The sequence below is a fragment of the Alnus glutinosa genome, chromosome 6 (genome assembly GCF_958979055.1).
Source record: "Alnus glutinosa chromosome 6, dhAlnGlut1.1, whole genome shotgun sequence".
In the NCBI taxonomy this organism is placed as follows: Eukaryota; Viridiplantae; Streptophyta; class Magnoliopsida; order Fagales; family Betulaceae; genus Alnus; species Alnus glutinosa.
In genome coordinates, this window is record NC_084891.1 from 23,783,082 (window position 1) to 23,801,843 (window position 18,762).

An 18,762-nucleotide genomic window follows, 5' to 3' on the forward strand; every position below is an offset into this window, starting at 1 on the left:
ATGACCTCAGAAGTGATCCCGAAAACGACCTCAGACACATTCTCGGACCATCTAGGATTCTCTTTCTGCTTTGTTTTTCTTTCATGAATGATACATTATCTTGAACTCTGTTGTTGTGCATCCTGATCGGGCCCATCGGTGGAGAGGGGTGAACCTTGGCACTTTAACTTTGCAGCTCTCGCAACTCCTCAGACCCTTGACTCTTTAGGAGCCCTTATCACATTCATACAACGTGTAAGAGACAAACAATTTCTGACAATCCCCTCCCTGCTACTGGGGGAAGAGCTTAGTCCTCTCTCTGTTTGGGTCTTCGGACTCGAACTTTTATGAGTTAACAACTAGCTACAGCATCATGTCCGGGGTGAAACGTTACCTCATCGCCCATCTCTTTCCCTCAAAAACCAATAAAGCAAGACCCACTCTTCTCCATGATTTTTCTTTTCTGCTGACACGTGCAAAACTGATTTTCAACTCCACTCAGTGTGCGACTTCAAGCAGGTCAAAAGCATTCTTCATCTCCTTTGCGAGAAATTTCCTCCTTTCTCCAAATTTCATAAAAATCTGGGACGATTATCACAGACCCGTGTAATTGCTCGCTTGCGAAGGCATTCGCCGACAAGGTAATGCGCTTGTCCTTAGTTAATTGAAATTTCTCGTCTAGCTTGCCGGGGTCCAAGGACGCCTCCATAAGTCCTCAGCCATCCTCCCGAAATGGGCCTTAATCTCGAACATGATCTCAGAAAGGATTCCAGAATTAACCTCTTGATCTCGACAGGTTCTCGGAAATAACCTCGGAACTACCCTATCGGATGGAAGGGGCGCATATGAACAGAGATCCTTGGTAAATTTTTCCTAGGTTGCTGAAAAACTCAAGGACAATGTTGCCCAGGGCGGGTTGATGTGAGTGAGGAGAATTGATGATATCAAGGGCAACCTAGGAAATTTACTTCGCCACTCGCGAGGTGCCATTAATAAGACTGTCAGAGGAACATCATTTCGAAACCCACATAAGGGAACTGCACAGCAAACGACATTTCCATTCCTCATTGTTTTTCGTTCCTTGAAACGTGGCCAATTCTTAACCTTTTATTCTTCTTCAACACAAATATTGTTTTGTCCTTCACAGACATATTTAATTGTGCTATCAGCATCATCTGATACTCGCATAAAAAAGTTGCACAAGACCCAACAAAATAATATGCACATCCTTAATTTTAGATTTGATACCAAATACCTCTCCCTCCCTACTTGTAAAACCATAGATTATCTTCCTTATAACCAACATACCTGAACCTGATGCAACATTAAAAAGAATCTTCTTTCCCACAAAAATTTCTATAAGGGCTAATAAACTTGAGATGGAAGGTTCGTAATATGAGGACTTATCTCGCCAGGCGAACTCATCTTCCATATTCTCAGAGATGACACCCAACATGGTAACGGTGAATCTGAAACTCAAAATTTGCGACTGCACGCTTGCGCATTGAGTGAGGGCCAGCTTCGTCAACTACTAACGAAAAGCCGTATCAAGATGATCTCCTACAAAATCACCGAACACAAGTATAGATTTGCCATGCGTGGGTGCAAATTTGTACAAATCTCCCTTTCTTGACGAAGGATGCTTCTTATTACCAGTCACCGTTTTGAATTTTTGTTTTGATAGGAGGAACCATGTCGTTCCCACAGACGGCGCCAATTGTTGATGATCTTTTCGGTTCGGTGACGTGTCATCATCAGAGACGTCCCCTTCGCCCGCGCCTTGGCCTGCAAAACAAGAAAGGCTCGCCGGGGGTTGGCCGGCGGAGCCTCCTCCGACGATCAAGTCAATCAAGTGTTTGTATGAAGAGGAGAGAGAGAGAGAGAGAGAGAGAGAGAGAGAGAGAGAGAGAGAGAGAGAGAGAGAGAGAGAGAGAGAGAGAGAGAATAATAGATTCTGCCCAAATAATTTTTGTACTCCCTTTTATATCCCTGCATGCTATATGTTCATTTTGCCCCTGTCAAGCACAAGGCCCAATGGGGACGTCTAATATCTTCTCTGACTTGATTTGACTGATCTCATAAATATTGAAGGCTTTCTGCGACCAATGTTCATGTCCGGGGACTAATCATTTCCGGGGTCCGAAATCCCACTTGTGGGGCAAACTTGGCCCCACTCCAAAGTGGGGACAAATATTTCCCTAACATTGCTTTTTTCCCATGAACTACCGACCTATGTCATTTTGCCCCCACAAACTACCACTTCGACCAAAAAAGAGCATCAAACTACCATCTTTACTGCTTTGCCCCCTTCCGTCATGGAATCCCGTTAACTTGGATGGAATATGCAATTTTTTACCGTTAAGTTTGATTTAAAGACCAAAATGCCCCTACAGTAATTAATAAAAAATATTAAAATTAATATATTAAAAAAAAAAAAACTGAAGGAAAATGGTGGTGGCGGCCACCCCTGAGGTGGCCAGGTGGCCTGCGAGCCACCTCGGCCTAAGGGGTGGCCGCACGGCCTCCCCATAACCTGGGGTGGCCGTGGGTGGCTCCGGCCACCTCTGTGGTGGCTCGCGGCCCACCCCGGCCTAAGGGTTGGCCGCACGGCCTCCCCAGAGGTGGCCGGAGCCACCTCTGGGGGTGGCTCGCAGGCCGCCACCCCCTTTTCCTTCTGTTTTTTTTTTTTTTTTTTTTTTTTTTTTTTTTTTTTTGTTTTTGTTTAAAATGATGATATTTAGGTAATTTTTGAAATTGAGTTAGGGTATTTAAGTCTTTGCATGAATTAGACTGATGAAAGGGGGCAAAGTATGTAAAGATGGTAGTTTGATGCTCTTTTTTGGTCGAGGTAGTAGTTCATGAGGGCAAAATGACATAGGCCGGTAGTTCATGGGGAAAAATGCAATTACCCCTTCAAAATTTGTTTATTCACCCATTGGAGTACAAAACACATTTAAATAGTCCCATTGACAAAAATTCTAATTTATGAAACCAAATAAAAATGAAATTATCAAGTTGCTCTCAAATACTTGGAAATACTTTTGATCCAGCACGTGTAAAAATTGCGTATACAAGTTTTCAAAGGGGAATTCTTTAGCACGATTCCTGTTTAGTAATCCTCTCTCTTATCTTTATGGGATAATTTTTTTTAGTGTGACTAAAAAGTTATTGATGTGATATAAAATAGAAATAATTTATATGGGAAAGTAGAAAATTTTGTATTGTAGTAAATTTTTTTTATTTAAATAATAATAAAAAATTATTGATGTAATATAAAAAGTAAAAAAGGTTAAGAATATTTTAAGTTGTTTTTTGAAAAAAATAAAAATAAAGAGAGGGGCAAGGAAAAGGAATTATTAAACCGAGCCTTATTAGGAATGCTCTAATAACAACCAAAAAAAAATTGCACTTCTGTTTTTCGTACAATATACGACATTTCTTCTTTTGTTTTTGTCCCCCTATTTTCGTATAAAAAATAAAAAAATAAAAAAATAAAAAAAAATTGAAAAGGAAGGCAGAAAAGAGATCAAGCAAAGAACTCTCTCTTCTTTAAACTTTGGTCAAGGAGTACTTATGGAGAGCAGAAGCACACCAGACACAGCAGGAAAAGTTATAAGATGCAAAGGTTAATTCTTTTACTTCTAAGATTCCATTTCTATTGATTATTCAGTTTTTAGGATCATCATCTTTTGTACGCTATCTGGATCGATCTCATATTAACCCAATTCAGTTTCTTTGTTAATTTGCAATCCAAACAGCTGCAATTTGCAGAAATCCGGGAGAGCCACTAACGATAGAGGAAATTGAAGTAGAGCCACCTAAATCTGGGGAGGTTCGGATCAAAATTATCTGTACATCCCTCTGCCAAACTGATGTCACCTTTTGGAAAATGCTTGCAGTAAGCTCCCTAGTGATCGATCCCTACCGTAGAAATAAACCTTTAAAAGTTTCAAAATTGAATCAACTGCATTATCTTTATAGGGACCTTTTGCAGTTTTTCCAAGAATTTTTGGGCATGAAGCCGTCGGGTAATCTAAATCCACCTTTATTTTTATTTTCCATTCAATTATTGTTTATGTTTCATTTATTTTGCTTGGGTGATAGTGTTGTTGAAAGCGTGGGAGAGCATGTAGAGGAATTGATAGAGGGGGATATGGTGTTGCCGGTTTTCCTCCCGAACTGCGGGGAATGCAGAGATTGTAAGTCTGAAAAGAGCAACGCTTGCTCGGTGTTTCCGAACAAGTTTTCGCCTGACATGCCCAGGGACGGAACCAGCAGATTTAAGGATATGAAGGGGGAAATCTTGCACCATTTCTTGTGGGTGTCCAGCTTCACCGAGTATACCGTCGTCGATGTAAACCATACCGTGAAAATTAGCCCTGAGATTCCGGCTGATAAGGCTTGCTTGCTTAGTTGCGGAGTCTCAACAGGTTAGTCTTTGGAGAGTACTTGTCCATAGATTTGGTAAAACATCAATTTTTTTTAGCTCATGAGCTTGGTATGAACAATAGTTAAACGACGTCAAAGTATCAAAGTTTCAATGGCATAACTTTTTTGGGACTTATGCAGCAAAATAAGTTATTCTATTTTGGTCATTTAAAGTGCCTCACATTTGGCTGCGAGGGGCGAAACAAAAAATAAATTAAAATATGTGGTTAAAGTATGAATATAAAATATATTAGGTGGGTCTCGTATCTCTTCAACTTCAAGTTTTCAACACCTTATTAAGTCTCTTATGTGCTTGAAGAAAAAAAAAATTCATCTTTTCGACAATACCTTTCTTCTTTCTTTTTTCTTTCTTCTCAACTTTACACTATATTATCTACAAAACAAACCGATATTTCATTTTATTCAATAGTTAATATAAATTACAATAAAGTGGAGGGGTGTTTTTCACGGAGTGGCTGGACAGCTTATTGACCCAAAATTTCTTCATTAAGATTCCAGCTCCTACAAAGATCAATATTCTCAAGATTTTTTTTTTTTAAAAAAAAATCTTCATCTTCTCAAGTTCTCAATACTCAATAACGAACCTTCAAAAAAATATACTGAGAAATTTGCTCATCTGTTTTCGGCCTTCTCCACAAATTATAGACCGTTTCACAAAGAACCAATCGACACAAATAAGCTTTAAAAGGTTTATTCATCCACACTTTAACAACAAGAATAGGCCAAAATTTCTAACAGGTACGGCTAAAAATTCTAACGGGTAGGGACCAAATAAACTGAAAATCAATCTATACTTATTAATTATTTTTTTTTCAACTAAATTGAAGGATCATGACCCCTACTAGGCTTGGCAATTCAGGTCAGCGGGTCGGGTTCGTGTCGACCCGGCCGACCCGATTACATATAAACCCGACCCGATTATTAATTGGGTTGAGTTCTGGAACCCGAACATGAACCACTTGCCAACCGTATTACCCGAATACGACCTGGGTAACCCGGTGTGACAATCGCCAGAAGAAGAAGAAGAAGAAAGATCAACCGATCAAGGATCGTCCAGTCGAGAGAACTCAAAGAAGCAAACAACACAAATTACACAATCCAAAAATCACAATCCTCGCTCACTGTCTCTCTGTGAACAAACAAACCCTAGTTTCCAAAACCCTCCACCCCGAGCACGAGTGTGAACGCCGTGAAGCCCATCGCATCCAAGCCCTTGAAAGACTTGGCCTTGAAGGTCGCCACCAAGCCCAAATCCAAGCCCGCCTCGTCGGCCTCGAGATCGTTGGCGGCGACCAAGCGGCCGATTTCCGAGACCGATAGCAAGGATTCGTCCAAGAGGGCCAAGAAGAAGGCGCCGGAGCCGAGCGCAGACGGCGTCGTTTTGCCAGAAGACAAAAAGGACTCAACCGCCGGAGATGAGAAAAAGCTCTTCCAGAGGGCCGGTGTGGAGTGAAAATGAAAAGGAAAGTTAGGAAAAAACGAGTGAAAGTGAAAAGAAGAAAAGGCCTGCTCAGTTTCTTGAATGTTCTGTAAATTTTTTTTTTTTTTTAATATAACCGGGTGATAATCGTGTCTGGCGCATTGCAACAGTGAATCACGTGACGCGCGTTCGCCAATCACTGTCAAGGCGCCCTACAGCTACGATTCTCCGTCATGCACGTTCATTTAGTGTTTCGCAGTACTAAAACATATATATATATATATATATATATATATATATATATATATATATATATATATATATATATATATATATATATATATATATATATATATATATATATATATATATATATATATATATATATATATATATATATATATATATATTATTATTATCATTTTCTCTCTAATTCGGTTTTAAGAAATGCTAAAAATATAAGTGCACAACTCCAAGATACATTGGGGAGACTCACATGTGTGAATCTCCCTAATATGTCTTGAGATTGTGTACTTGTAGTACATGTATCCAGCCCATCGGTTATTCCTATGGCTTTCTAGTTCAAAGCTCTTTATATGTCTTTCCATTATAAAATATTGAAAAAAAGTATAAAATATAAAATTAATTTTAGTAGTTTATCTTATTTGTAATTAGTATTTTATTGTATCAAAATAACTCAAATATTTATGAGGTATGACAAAAAATTTATTTACTCCTCGCAGTCAAATTTTGTCTACTTATTTTACCTCATAAAATTTTTGAGTTGATTTTGATATGACGCAAAGTTAATTGAAAATCAAATAAACCACTCAAATTAATTTACATTTTTCCCTAAAATATTTCCAAACCAGAAAAAACTTTTCAACGTGGTACGGAGTCTGCCGACCACTTACCTAACATCTCATGGTGGTCCGGCCCTACAGTCCAGTCTCCAGTGGTTAGTGGTCCACTGATTCGGTTGTGAGCTTAAATAATTGAAACTGATCTTGAAATATATTCATTTTTTTTTTTTCCTTTTTCTTTAAAAATATTTTATTGGCCTACGGGATGAGGAATACTAATTTTAGTAATTCTAATTCTAAGCCACTCCCGCGTGGTTGCAGGGGTCGGAGCAACGTGGAAGGTGGCTAAGGTCGAAGAGGGGTCCACGGTTGCTATCTTTGGGCTCGGAGCAGTTGGACTTGCGGTACGTAATAGTAACGAATCAATGATAAACATAACTCAGACCTGAAAGGAATTCATTTTAGCTACCAAAATAGGGTTCGGGTCAATCCTAACCGAATGTTAGATGCACAAATTGACACCAGGTTGCAGAGGGAGCAAGACTTCGTGGTGCTTTGAAGATTATAGGTATAGATTTGAATCCCGAAAAGTTCGAGATAGGTGAGCTGTCTATTAACCTGAGGATTTATTTCCTTTTGTTAGTTAAAGAATTTTTTTCAACGGTCAAGAGGGTTGTTATTTTGTTAACGTATATATATATGCAGGAAAGCAATTTGGACTCACTGATTTCGTTAACCCAGCAACCTGTGGAGAAAAGCAAGTCAGCGAGGTTGGAGTTTCTACCTAATGAAATTATAATTATTAATTATGCTCACCGTATCAACGACTCAACGTACATGGTGCATCGTCATATTCTAGTTTATCTCTTAAAATAAATAAATAAATAAAATAAAAGGAAGATGAAGAAGAAGGAGAAAAATCACTTATTTTGGTCTCTAGGATTTAGAGTTGTACTAAACTATCAAAATATCTTAAAGATTCTTGAATAAGTTTATTTGTTCAAAATGATTCATACGGTCACCCATTTGACAAAAATTATTAAATTTACACAAGGATCCACGTCAAAATCAACTGCTAATTAATTCATAGAATAGTTGGTGGCTCAATTTATTATAAAATTATAATTTTATTCTCAAATTCAAAAAAATAATAATAATAATAAATAAAATAAAATAGTTAGCTTTCCCTGGATGAGGAGTGACCTTCTATTAAAGGGGACCAGCTAGTGAGGGGTAGCCAATCACCCCTCATATGGTGATGGAGGCCACCCCTAGATAGATGAGAGACATGGGTGTAGTTAGGTGAAGGCTTGGGGTTTATGGCCTCTCAAGCTCCAAGCTTTTTCCCAAAAAAAAAAAAATTCTAAAAAAAAATAAATAAATAAGTTTTACCTCTATTTTTATTTTATTTTTTTTTTTTTAAGTTTTGGCCCCCTCAATTTTATTTTTTCAATTTGACTCTCCCAAAGTTTAAAAGCTAACTCCGCCCCTAGATGAGAGCATGTTAGTTGCCCCTCTTTAAGGGGTGGCTACCCTCACTATGAGTAGTGATAGGAGGGACTGTTAGGGGTCCCCCCACCCCCCCCAATCACTACTCGATCCCCTCCCTAGTGAAAGGTAGTCTCCGCCCTTTGTAATGAGTACTCCTTTTGTTTTTTAATTTTTTAATTTAATTTATTATTTTTTTAATCAAGGGTAAAATTATAAATTTACAACAACCTAAATCATCAGTTCATGTGTCAATGGGTAATTGGTTGTGACGTGGTATAAACAGAATTGTCCATAGTTTCTGCTAAGGAAACCACATAATTTTTTGACTTAACAAAAAAAAAAAAAAAAAAAAAAAAAGGAAGAAAAAGGCATAAGCACCAGGTGTAATGGTGTATTTTGTTATTATTGTATATGCTCTTTTTCTTTCTTCTCTTTTATATATTTTTTTTTAATTTTTAAGAGAAATCGTATTATATATGCACACTTTAAGTTTCTATATTTTTTTGTGATTTGATAATCAGGTAATTAAAGAATTAACAAATGGCGGTGCAGACTATTGCTTCGAGTGTGTCGGGTTGGCATCATCAATGGAAGACGCTTTTAGAAGTAGCAGAGAGGTTCCCTCTGTCTCCTCCCTCTGATCTCATGCACATGCAACTACATACATACATACACAATATATATATATATATATATTCACAGCGACCTGGCATCTTTCCTTTGGGCTTAATATATATATCGACGGCATCTTTCCCTGGGGTGCATGCATGGCTGTTCATTGTATAAACATTAATTTTTTTCATTCATGCAAAAGATCATATATATATATATATATATAAAATCTCTAAGTTCTGGTTTCGGTCTTACGCCGAGACTAGCGAGGTTGCAGAAGGCACATCATATGGTAGAAAATCCCACTTTCTTTGGGGTGCATGGAACTATTTAAAAGACGTGAAAATAAGGAAATGAAGTAAGCAAAATGTATTAATAGTTAATTATTGTTAAAGTATTGATTAAATGAATAAATTTGCTATTCTTAATTATCAGCTTAAACTTTTAGAAAAAGTGGTGGTTTAACATTAATTCATCTCCCCATTTCAATAAAATATTTCACGTGTTGAGCATCACCTAATGAAAGAGAGTTTGAGTACATACGTGAGGGAAAGTATTAAAGTATTGATTAAATGAAGAAATTTGCATCTTTTTATCAGCTTAAACTTTTAGAAAAAGTGCTAATTTAACTATTAATTACCACGTACATAATTCCCGGTGGAAATTAGCTAGTTTTCATTTCCTATTTGTTTTGATATAGCTTAGGAAGTATTTTATTGATTGAATATTAATGTTTGGTTTGCTGAATTCAGGGTTGGGGAAAGACGGTGATACTTGGAGTGGAGAAGCACGGCTCGCCATTGACCGTGACTCCCCGTGAGCTTCTGAAAGGTAGAACCGTCACCGGCTCATTTTTTGGAGGTCTCAAACCAAAATCTGACATTCCTCTCCTTGCCCAGAAATACCTAGATAAGGTAATTAAGTTGCTCGTTGCATGCCCTCTTAATTGCAGTATTGTTATTATTAATTTTATTTTTTTTACAGAATTAATTGCAATATTGTTTCTGAATGTTTAATATAGTTAAAAATACATAATAGCATAGGATATATAATATGAAAGCTAGAGGCGGAAGTTGAGAGAGAGAAAATCAAGATATAGACAAAGGCCAATTAGGGCTACATGCATCTTGAAGGTATTAAATTGTATTACTGTGAGTAATATTTATAGAGGGATCAGGAGCGGTGAACCAACAAAAACTCTAGACTAATTAAATGAGGAAGTGAAACCTACAAAGAAAAAGATTAAAGTCTTAAAATATAGAATATAAAAACATTCTAACAAATAGTATTATAGTATGATCAGTTTGAGTTAGTGGCAGACCTACATGGTGGCCAGGAGGGCCTGGCCCCCAAGCCCCAAAATTTTTTCTCTCAATTTTTTTTTTTGAAAAAAAAAAAGAAATTACCCCTATTTTTCTCTATTTTTATTTTTGCCCGCCCAAATTTTTTTTTCTTTTTACAATTTGGCTCCCATATTTACAAAGTTAGGTCCGCCACTTGCTTGAGTAATGTTAGACATATAACTATTTTACAACTTAATTTTAACACATATTAGCACGTAATTGGAGACACATCTGCCATTGTAAAACTCAATCACATGATTACATGTGTCAAAAATTGTAATTTTTTTTTTTTTAAAAAAATAATAATAATTAGATGTACCACGTCTAGCATTTTCCTATGAATTTACATTTCCGGGAGAATAATAATTAAATTTCGTTATATCAATGGTATTCTGATACCAATGAAATTGCGTGGTAAAGGCTAAAGCCTATTGAACATTCGAAAAAAAATAGAAAAGAAAAAGTTTTTGAAAAATAATAACTCTTAATATAATCAACCGTAAATAAACAAGCAACCAAAATATAAAGTGGAAAAACAATAGGCACAGATATTTTGGTTACGAAATGGAAATTTTTTGCGCCAAATAAAAAACACTCCGAGACATCCAAACCCAAGAAATCTATTATTCAGAAGAAATAGCTAGTTACAAGATACTAGTATTCACAATGCCCTTGCTGTAGTTGTACCTTGAATTCTAACAATTACCTACTTGTCTGCCTCTCAATCAAACTCATGTCTAAAGAGTTCTTCAATAGATTCCTTTAATTTAAAGCTCCTCTCCAAGTTAGACTTTAACAGATATTTTGGTTACCAAATGGAAATTCTTTGGAACAAATAAAAAATACTCCGAGACAGGCAAACCCAAGAAATCTATTATTCAGAAGAAATAGCTAGTTACAAGATACTAATACTCACAATACCCTTGCAGTAGTTGTATCTTGAACTCTAACAATCACCTACTTGTCTGCCTCTCAATCAAACCCATGTCTAAAGAGTTCTTCAATAGATTCTTTTAATTTAGAGCTCATCTCCAAGTTAAACTTCAAACGGTTGATCAAAACAAACCAAACACTCTAAGAGAGTTAATCTAACAATTTATGCTTAAATACCATCTCTTAGCACAATGAGAATTCTACACTGAATTCATACAATAACACAACCTATGAGCCTCTTTAAATGAGTTTCAAAAATCTTAATTCTACTCAAACTCGGATTTGCATAGGCGGCGTCTGGACCTGACTTCTGGCGTTTGAACTTGCGACTAAACTTCATGAAATCATTGAAGCACGTCCAGACTTGCAACCCTAGCGTCCGGACAGTTGCATAAAGTACTTCCTCCGTTCGCAATCATTGCATCAGCGTTCAGACCTCTTTGCATACGGGTGCTCTGTGTAGCTCGCGTCTGCTGAGCTGTCTGGACTACGTGTAAACGGATGCTTTTTGTGGCTCACGTCCGCTGAGCCGTTCAAATCTTCATAGGACTCTGAGTTTCTGAGATAGGCATCCAGACTCTGGTATTTGGGCGTCTGGACAGGCTGTAGAGAAAACCGACTTTCTGAGCTGTAAAGTCTCCAGAAATATTTCATTGAACAAGAACTTGCCTTCTTATAGATATTCTGTGCAGATTCATGCATTGATCAATCATTTCCATATTAGAATTAATATTCTGCAATATTCTTTTGGAAGTCCTTTGAAAATACGGTGTTCCTGTTATGGAAGTCCCTGATTGGAAGCCTTTTTGTCAACCTGAATATAGCCAATTAAAATAAACCAACAGTTTTGGAGTAAATATATATATATATTTGATTTATTTTATATGTAGTTTATACAAATCATTACTCTCGTACGTTGCTGCTCATGAATTAGACTATAATGCATGTGTTGCAATTTGGTGTCTTTGTGTTGCAGGAGCTTAGTTTGGACGAGTTCATATCACATGAGCTGAGCTTTCAAGAAATTAACAAAGCCTTCGAATTACTTAAAGAAGGGAAGAGCCTCCGTTGCATTATATGGATGGATAACTAGCCTGTGTCTCCCCCTATATCGAATGATGTTTTTATTTTCTTTTCCTAATAAAATGGGGAAAAAGCAGGTTAAATAAGAATGAATGCTAAACATTCAAACACTTTTTTTCATAATTTGGTTCTAACTTGATGTGTCAAAATCTCATGAAATTTATCATTTTGGAAAGTGTACCATATAATCTCATAGGATTGTGACACATCAGGTTAAATAAGAGGGTCCTTGCTACTTTGGATATGGAAGATATATTATATGGTGTTGTTAATGTCTTAATGACGGTGGAAGAAAAATTGGATGTATTTCATGATTCCAATATGGTTACACTATTAATTAAATAATTAAATTCATAATATCTTATAAGTTTAAATTTTTAAAACAACTAATAATTTAATAAAACCCGATGTTGCTCTTCATTTCTTTTCAACTATATTTTCTAATTAATGAAGCTAGCTCATTCTTATATTCCAAGGCAAGGATATAACTATATCATTGCTTGGAGTGACCTACACTTCACATCTATTTTATTACACAAAGTTTTACATTGTCGACGTGATATGAACTGAGTGGAGGTAGAAAGTTTTGTTTTTTTAAGTGTCCATTCAACCCATGACACGTTAGCAGGTGTGAAATGGGTGTGATAAAATACGTGTGAATATTAGAGTTATTTTCCTGCTTGGGGGTTGTTATTGATTTTGACATTGTTTGAATTTTTAGAACAATATATATATTCACATGAGAACATAAAACATTCTTAGTAGCCTCATCAAATTTTACTAGTCAAAATAGCCGTAAACCACTTTTCTCTATTTTAACCATCCAATTTTCAAAGCACCCCAGCTAGGGGTGGGTATGGGTCAGGGCAAGCTGGATATTGGCCATTTTGGCACTTGGACCTGCACACTGCGGGTTTTAGAAATCCTACCAATGGCCTGGCTACAGTGAACATTATCTGCCGGGTCTTGGGTTTTGCGTGGCGGGTTGAATGGGACGGGTATTGCGGGTTGGGCAGAGCAAGTCGGGTATTGTGGGTTGGGCATCCCTTTCCCTCAAACCGATTCGAATTACTTATTGTGTGCCCATATGAACCAAATGGCATCGTATTTTTAATCACCGTCTAGTTATTTTATAGGCAACCAACACAAACAAAGAAGAAGGAAAACATGAGAAAAAAGAAAAAGAAAAAAAAGAGAGACATGCCAAAGGTTGCTTGGGGGACAATTGATGGGAAAGACAATGCAGACCCAAGAATACAGTCAAAATAGCCTTTGCTTTTGTAAACTCAAAAATTGATATGTACCCCTTAATTAAGCCAAGCTATGAACACATACGAAAACTTCACTATTTACCAGTTAATGAAAATGAGCGGCGCAAGGTTAGGAAAATTTATTTTGAGCTTAGAAGGAGGCTGAGCAAGTGAGCGGCACTGAGGAGTGAGGGCTCAGGAGTGAACGGAAATGAAAAAAGAAGAATGAAAATAAGAAACTAAAATGAGAGACAACTGAGAAGAGAGGGGTGAGGCTGTGACTTGTAAGTTGTGAGAGGCGTAGGGTTAGGAACTTAGGTTTTTTAGGGTTAAAAATGGGGGGAGAGGTGGGTACCCGAAATTTTAAAAAAACTGATATACATGACCCGCCCTGCACGGATAGTACACTTTCTTACCCGGACTCGCAATTTTAACACTAAAATTCGGACTTTGCAGGGCGGGGCAAGGCGAGGTGGGTAGCTGGAATTTTTTAAAAAACTGATATACACTTTCTTTCCTAGACCCGCAATTTTAACACTAAAATTCAGACTTCGCAAGGCGATGCGGGTTTTGCAGGTTTTGCCCACTCTTAACCATAACAACCTCACAATTTTAGCTATTTATTATCACTATTTTATTTAAATAATTTTTTTCAAAAGAGAGATTGCGTGTGAGAAATAATAAAAAATGAAAGAGATAAAATTTTAATAGTTTTTTGTTGTTTTGATGAGTGGATAGTACTCACTATTGTTGGTGAGTACTATTCACTCTCAAATTAGTGAGGCTGCAAAATAGCCTTTTGACTATTTTAGTGTCTACCGATAAAGAAATGTTGAGACCGATAGGATTCTTTATATTTTTGACTCTCCCAAACAAAAAGGAGGAATGCTATAGCATCTTCTAGTGTTCTCCTGGGATGACATAAATGTAATTTTGATTCAAAAATTGCATCTATGCCATCCAAAAGGACATAAATGTAATTTTTTAATTACATATATGCTATGCCAGGAGAACACTAGAAGACGCTCTAATATTTCTCACGCTTTCCTCCTAACAAATAGAGAAATGCTAGAACATCTCCCGGTGTTTTTCTTGTGTTCTCCTGGAATGGCATAGATGTAATTAAAAAATTACATCTATGTCTTTTCGGATGGCATAGATGCAATTTTTTAATCAAAAAAATTACATCTATGCCATTCCAGGAGAACACAAGAAGATGCTCTAACATTCCTCTAACAAATAACAATAATTATATGTAGGAAAAAATAGAAGAAGAGGAAACTAAATTTAGAATTGGTCCGTATTTGTCATTTGTGGCCCTGTGGGACTAGCCTAGTTTTGGAAACTTGAGGGAGGCTGTGCAATAATCAAAAACCATAGTGGAGCTGTGGCGGATTAAAAGGAAAATGATTAAAAAAAAATTTATATAATTAAAAAGGAAAACGAAACTAGTCATGGTTTATTTAGAAAAATGAAAAGTATACATAATTTTTTCAAACTATTATTTTATTGTCAATGTCTCCTCCAAACTATCAATTTTGTCAATCCTCCCTTAAACTATCGAGAAAATGTCAATATCCTTTTAATGGCAAAATTTCCATTCAGAAAATTATTAAAATTAAAAATAAAAACTAAAAAAATTATTACAAAAAATATAAAATAACAAAAATTTATACAAAAAAAAATAAAAATAAAAACAGGTTTTTCTTTCTTTCTTTTTTTTTTTTTTTTTTTTTTTTTTTTGTTTTTTTAATAAACTCAAATAGTTTTTTTGAGTTTATTAAATGATTGCAAATTCCCTGCGGTTTATGTTAAAGAAAAATGTAAAATTAGTTTTATTTTTTTTATATTTTATTTTAAAGAATACGTGTGACATAATACATTAACGGATTGTATCTAATTTGCTATTAAAAAATACATCTAAAACTTATTTGAATCTTTTACTTACCTCAACTCAAAACACTTTTTAATCGCTTTTTAAAATTCATAAAGCTATTTGGAACTTGAAATATTGATTTTGTATTTTTCTCAATTTTTTTAAATTGAAAATGTGTCAGAAAATCCAAAAAAATGACAAAAAGCCGGGTCCTGACGTGATTTCCTTTAGATTTTTGTACCTGGAGGTTCAATCAAGGGTTCCATACCATACTCACTCGCGCAGACATGGACCAAGGTGAGGAGCTATGCGAGGCCGCGAGGAGTGGCGACTCGGACAAGCTGAGAGCTCTGATAGAGACCGGTGCCGACGTTTCCTATTTCGACGGGCAAGGCCTCACTCCGCTAATGCACGCGGCCAAGCACGGCCACGCCCACGCGGTCAAGACCCTTCTCGAAGCTGGCGCGCCATGGAACGCCCTCTCACCGTCCAACCTCTCCGCTGGAGATTTCGCTATGGAAGCTGGCCACCAGGACGCTTTTGATATCCTCCTCAGTGCCGGTAAGCGTTTTGCTCATTCATTTGTTTGCCTTATCAGAAAAGAGAACAGAGAGTATTTGGGATTGAAACTTTGTTCAATTGTATTGAATGTATAAAATGCCTCACCGTCCCTCCTCATTTCACTCTCTTCTGCCTTTTTTTTTTTTACTTAAGTAATCCAATGCTTGACGTACAACAATGTACATAGCTATTGATGTATATACATGGAATCCCAATTCAATTGCTAATTACTGAACGATTCGAGAATTGGTACACTAGAATTTGTTGTTGAAACTCTCGGTTAATTATCAACAAGCAATACAGAGCCCAGAGTCAGCAATAACTAATACAGATTTTTCCTGCACTTTAGGCACTGCATGCATAATTATCATGATTATTATAGGATTTATTCTTTATTTCTTTTGTAGATACCCTTGATTACCACTTCCGTGGGTGTATTCTAATAGATTTGGGTGAGAATAACTCCTCATGAGGTTGCTCTTGTTGCTTTTTTGGACAATGGTTATCCTTTGTTTTAGCTGAAAATGGATTCAGTCTCTGTATATAAAGCGAGTAAGTTCTATCTTAAGTGATATTTCCTCCCCCAATAAATATGGGGTGGAGGGTACTGGGTTCAAGACGCATTGGGTGAGTGTCTAACTTGCCAATCAAAAAATTTACTCATAAAAAAAATACGTATATGAACAGGGATTCAAGCTGAACTGGTATTAGGAACAATTGCAAGGAGAGCAAATAAAAATAGCGATCTTGATGGAGTTTACTTGGAAGACAGAGTTACTTTCAGTGAGGATAAGCTGATGGACTCTGATAGCAAGGCTGTCATGATGGCTTGGGAGAAACCATTGATGGAGGCTCATGCCAAAGCTGTTTGCTCTGGAGGTGGTCACGTTCTGAACATTGGATTTGGAATGGGTCTTGTGGATACTGCCATTCAGCAATATGCACCTGCTATGCACACTATTGTTGAGGCTCACCCGGAAGTTTATGAACGTATGCTTCGTACTGGTTGGGGTGAGAAGGATAATGTGAAGATAATATTTGGCCGTTGGCAAGATGTCCTCTCTCAACTTGAATCTTATGATGGTAACTCCAGAATCTCAGTCACCTTTTGCCAATATACACAGACATCTTTGCATCTTTATGTTTTATGCGACTATTGTACTCCCATATGTGTGTTTACACACATATTGATTTTTTCACGTATCCATATGTATGTATTGTGTGTTTAAACTTTATGTGTAATTCCATCATATAAGTCTGACTAGAATGTTCACTTTAATAACTCTTACAATTGGATTCCATACAAAAAACTGGGATGTAGTGCTGCTTATCGCCTGAAATCCAGATTTTAACTATATAGCCAGCTTTTGTTTTCTCCAGTGACCAACTGAAATGGCTGTATTGTTTGATTTCTCACGATTTCCTTATACCAATTATGATTTTTTCTGTATCAGTTAGCAAGTTTCCTGATAAAGGTTTATCTATTCACAAGTCCATATTTTATAGAAATTTCTTCATCCTCAGATGCATTTCTGCTGAGGAAATCTGTATCTGTTCACTAGCTGCATATGATGCCGGAGTGTGGGAGGATATCAGTTTGAAGAGAGGGCTTTTGATTAGGTGTGGGGGACTGCTAGAGAGAGAGAGAGAGAGAGGAGAATGCAAGTTTGAGTTGGTGGTTGGGTCGGTGAAGGGAGGAAAATAAACGTCAATGTGTGATTATCTGGGTGCAGCTTGAGGGGAAAAAAAATTGCATGCCCTTGAATTGCCTAAGGACACTTGGGTGACTGTTGATTTATATACCTTATTGTATTTGAGATTCCTTTGACTGGGGCATAATGAACTTGCATGAACTGAGATAGTTATTCATGTCTTTTATTGAGTAAACTAATTCCGGTTTTCAGCCTGCAATGGTAATCTGCAAATTTACTCTCTCTGCTGGTGCATAAACTTGAACATTAATGGTTTCCGTTTGGGTGACTTGTAATAAGTTTAAAAAACTTGTGTAGACTTTGCATAAATCGCAAATATTATTGAAAGACTTATTTAAGTTATTTATTGCTGAGCGAGAAGTTCTGAGTTGTTATGCATTGTATCCATATGGCCAACCTATATTGCCTTTTGCTGATATGATAACTCTCATATGTTGGCGTTCAGATATTCTTTGACATTATGCTGAAATTGTCATGAAATATCTCCATATGGCCAACCTGTATGGCACCTTTTGCTGATATGGTAACTCTCATATATGTTGGCTTTCAGGTATTTTCTTTGACACGTATGGAGAGTATTATGAAGACCTGAGAGAGTTCCACCAACATCTTCCTGTGTTATTGAAGCCTGGGGGAATCTACTCATTCTTCAATGGCCTTTGTGGAGGTAATGCATTCTTCCATGTTGTCTACTGTCAGTTAGTTTCTCTGGAACTCGAGAATTTGGGCTACTCCACACAGTTAATACCATTGCCTGTTAAGGATTGCCTAGGAGAAGAAGTTTGGGAAGGTGTGAAACACAAATATTGGCAGCTTGATACATATTACCTTCCTGTTTGTCAGTCAATGCAGGATTCTGAATGATGCTTGCTTTTTTACTTCAGATATTTTGAGAAACGCTTCTAACCAGTTAGAAGTCTGTGTTATTCAATGCTTGCATTATCCTCTGGTTGATGAGTTTGAAGGGTTAGAATCCTATAACAAATAACCTACATAATTTATATATGGCATCATCACATTTTTATTGTTTGAGCCTGTGTTGGCAATGAAACTTGGAACCAGCTGTTCAGAAACGTATTAAGGATGTGATAATGCAGTGGAAACATAATCGATAACTTCAGTTCATATGTTCTTAGTCGCCATGCAATTGGTCCAAGCTATAAAGAAACAGGGGATGATCTCTTAATTTTATGAGAAAGTTTAATGAGAGGGTAAGTCATCTTTGGAGGACAAGAAACTTCATTGGGCAA

General features: G+C 36.7%; 2 protein-coding genes across 3 annotated transcripts; both read left to right on the forward strand.

The window, feature by feature from the left end:
• Positions 1-3,463: 3,463 nt before the first annotated feature.
• LOC133870826 (alcohol dehydrogenase-like 2) lies at positions 3,464-12,433 on the forward strand. 2 transcript variants are annotated; one of them, XM_062308053.1, is made up of 10 exons: positions 3,464-3,604; positions 3,738-3,877; positions 3,961-4,007; positions 4,084-4,409; positions 6,973-7,055; positions 7,177-7,252; positions 7,357-7,421; positions 8,664-8,759; positions 9,507-9,668; positions 12,007-12,433. In XM_062308053.1, exons 1-10 carry the CDS (start codon positions 3,553-3,555, stop codon positions 12,121-12,123), a joined length of 1,164 nt encoding a protein of 387 aa, XP_062164037.1. In that variant the 5' UTR covers positions 3,464-3,552; the 3' UTR covers positions 12,124-12,433. The 2 variants fall into 2 exon arrangements, with proteins under 2 accessions (XP_062164037.1, XP_062164038.1); XM_062308054.1 differs by lacking the exon at positions 3,961-4,007 and having other exon boundaries at positions 3,487-3,604.
• Positions 12,434-15,465: 3,032 nt separating this feature from the next.
• Positions 15,466-18,459, forward strand: LOC133871104 (protein arginine N-methyltransferase 2). The gene is made up of 3 exons (XM_062308468.1): positions 15,466-15,800; positions 16,488-16,883; positions 18,063-18,459. The coding sequence occupies exons 1-3, from the start codon at positions 15,527-15,529 to the stop codon at positions 18,374-18,376; spliced, it is 984 nt and encodes a 327-aa protein (XP_062164452.1). The 5' UTR covers positions 15,466-15,526; the 3' UTR covers positions 18,377-18,459.
• Positions 18,460-18,762: the final 303 nt, after the last annotated feature.

What these genes read in the sequence shown, in the direction of transcription:
- LOC133870826 (XM_062308053.1), top strand. Translation starts at nt 3,553, where the DNA reads ATGGAGAGCAGAAGCACACCAGACACAGCAGGAAAAGTTATAAGATGC. An exon ending in AAAAGTTATAAGATGCAAAG is followed by an intron (nt 3,605 to 3,737) that starts GTTAATTCTTTT and finishes CAATCCAAACAG; the next exon opens with CTGCAATTTGCAGAAATCCG. An exon ending in CTTTTAGAAGTAGCAGAGAG is followed by an intron (nt 8,760 to 9,506) that starts GTTCCCTCTGTC and finishes TGCTGAATTCAG; the next exon opens with GGTTGGGGAAAGACGGTGAT.
- LOC133871104 (XM_062308468.1), top strand. Translation starts at nt 15,527, where the DNA reads ATGGACCAAGGTGAGGAGCTATGCGAGGCCGCGAGGAGTGGCGACTCG. An exon ending in TGATATCCTCCTCAGTGCCG is followed by an intron (nt 15,801 to 16,487) that starts GTAAGCGTTTTG and finishes GTATATGAACAG; the next exon opens with GGATTCAAGCTGAACTGGTA. An exon ending in TCAACTTGAATCTTATGATG is followed by an intron (nt 16,884 to 18,062) that starts GTAACTCCAGAA and finishes GTTGGCTTTCAG; the next exon opens with GTATTTTCTTTGACACGTAT.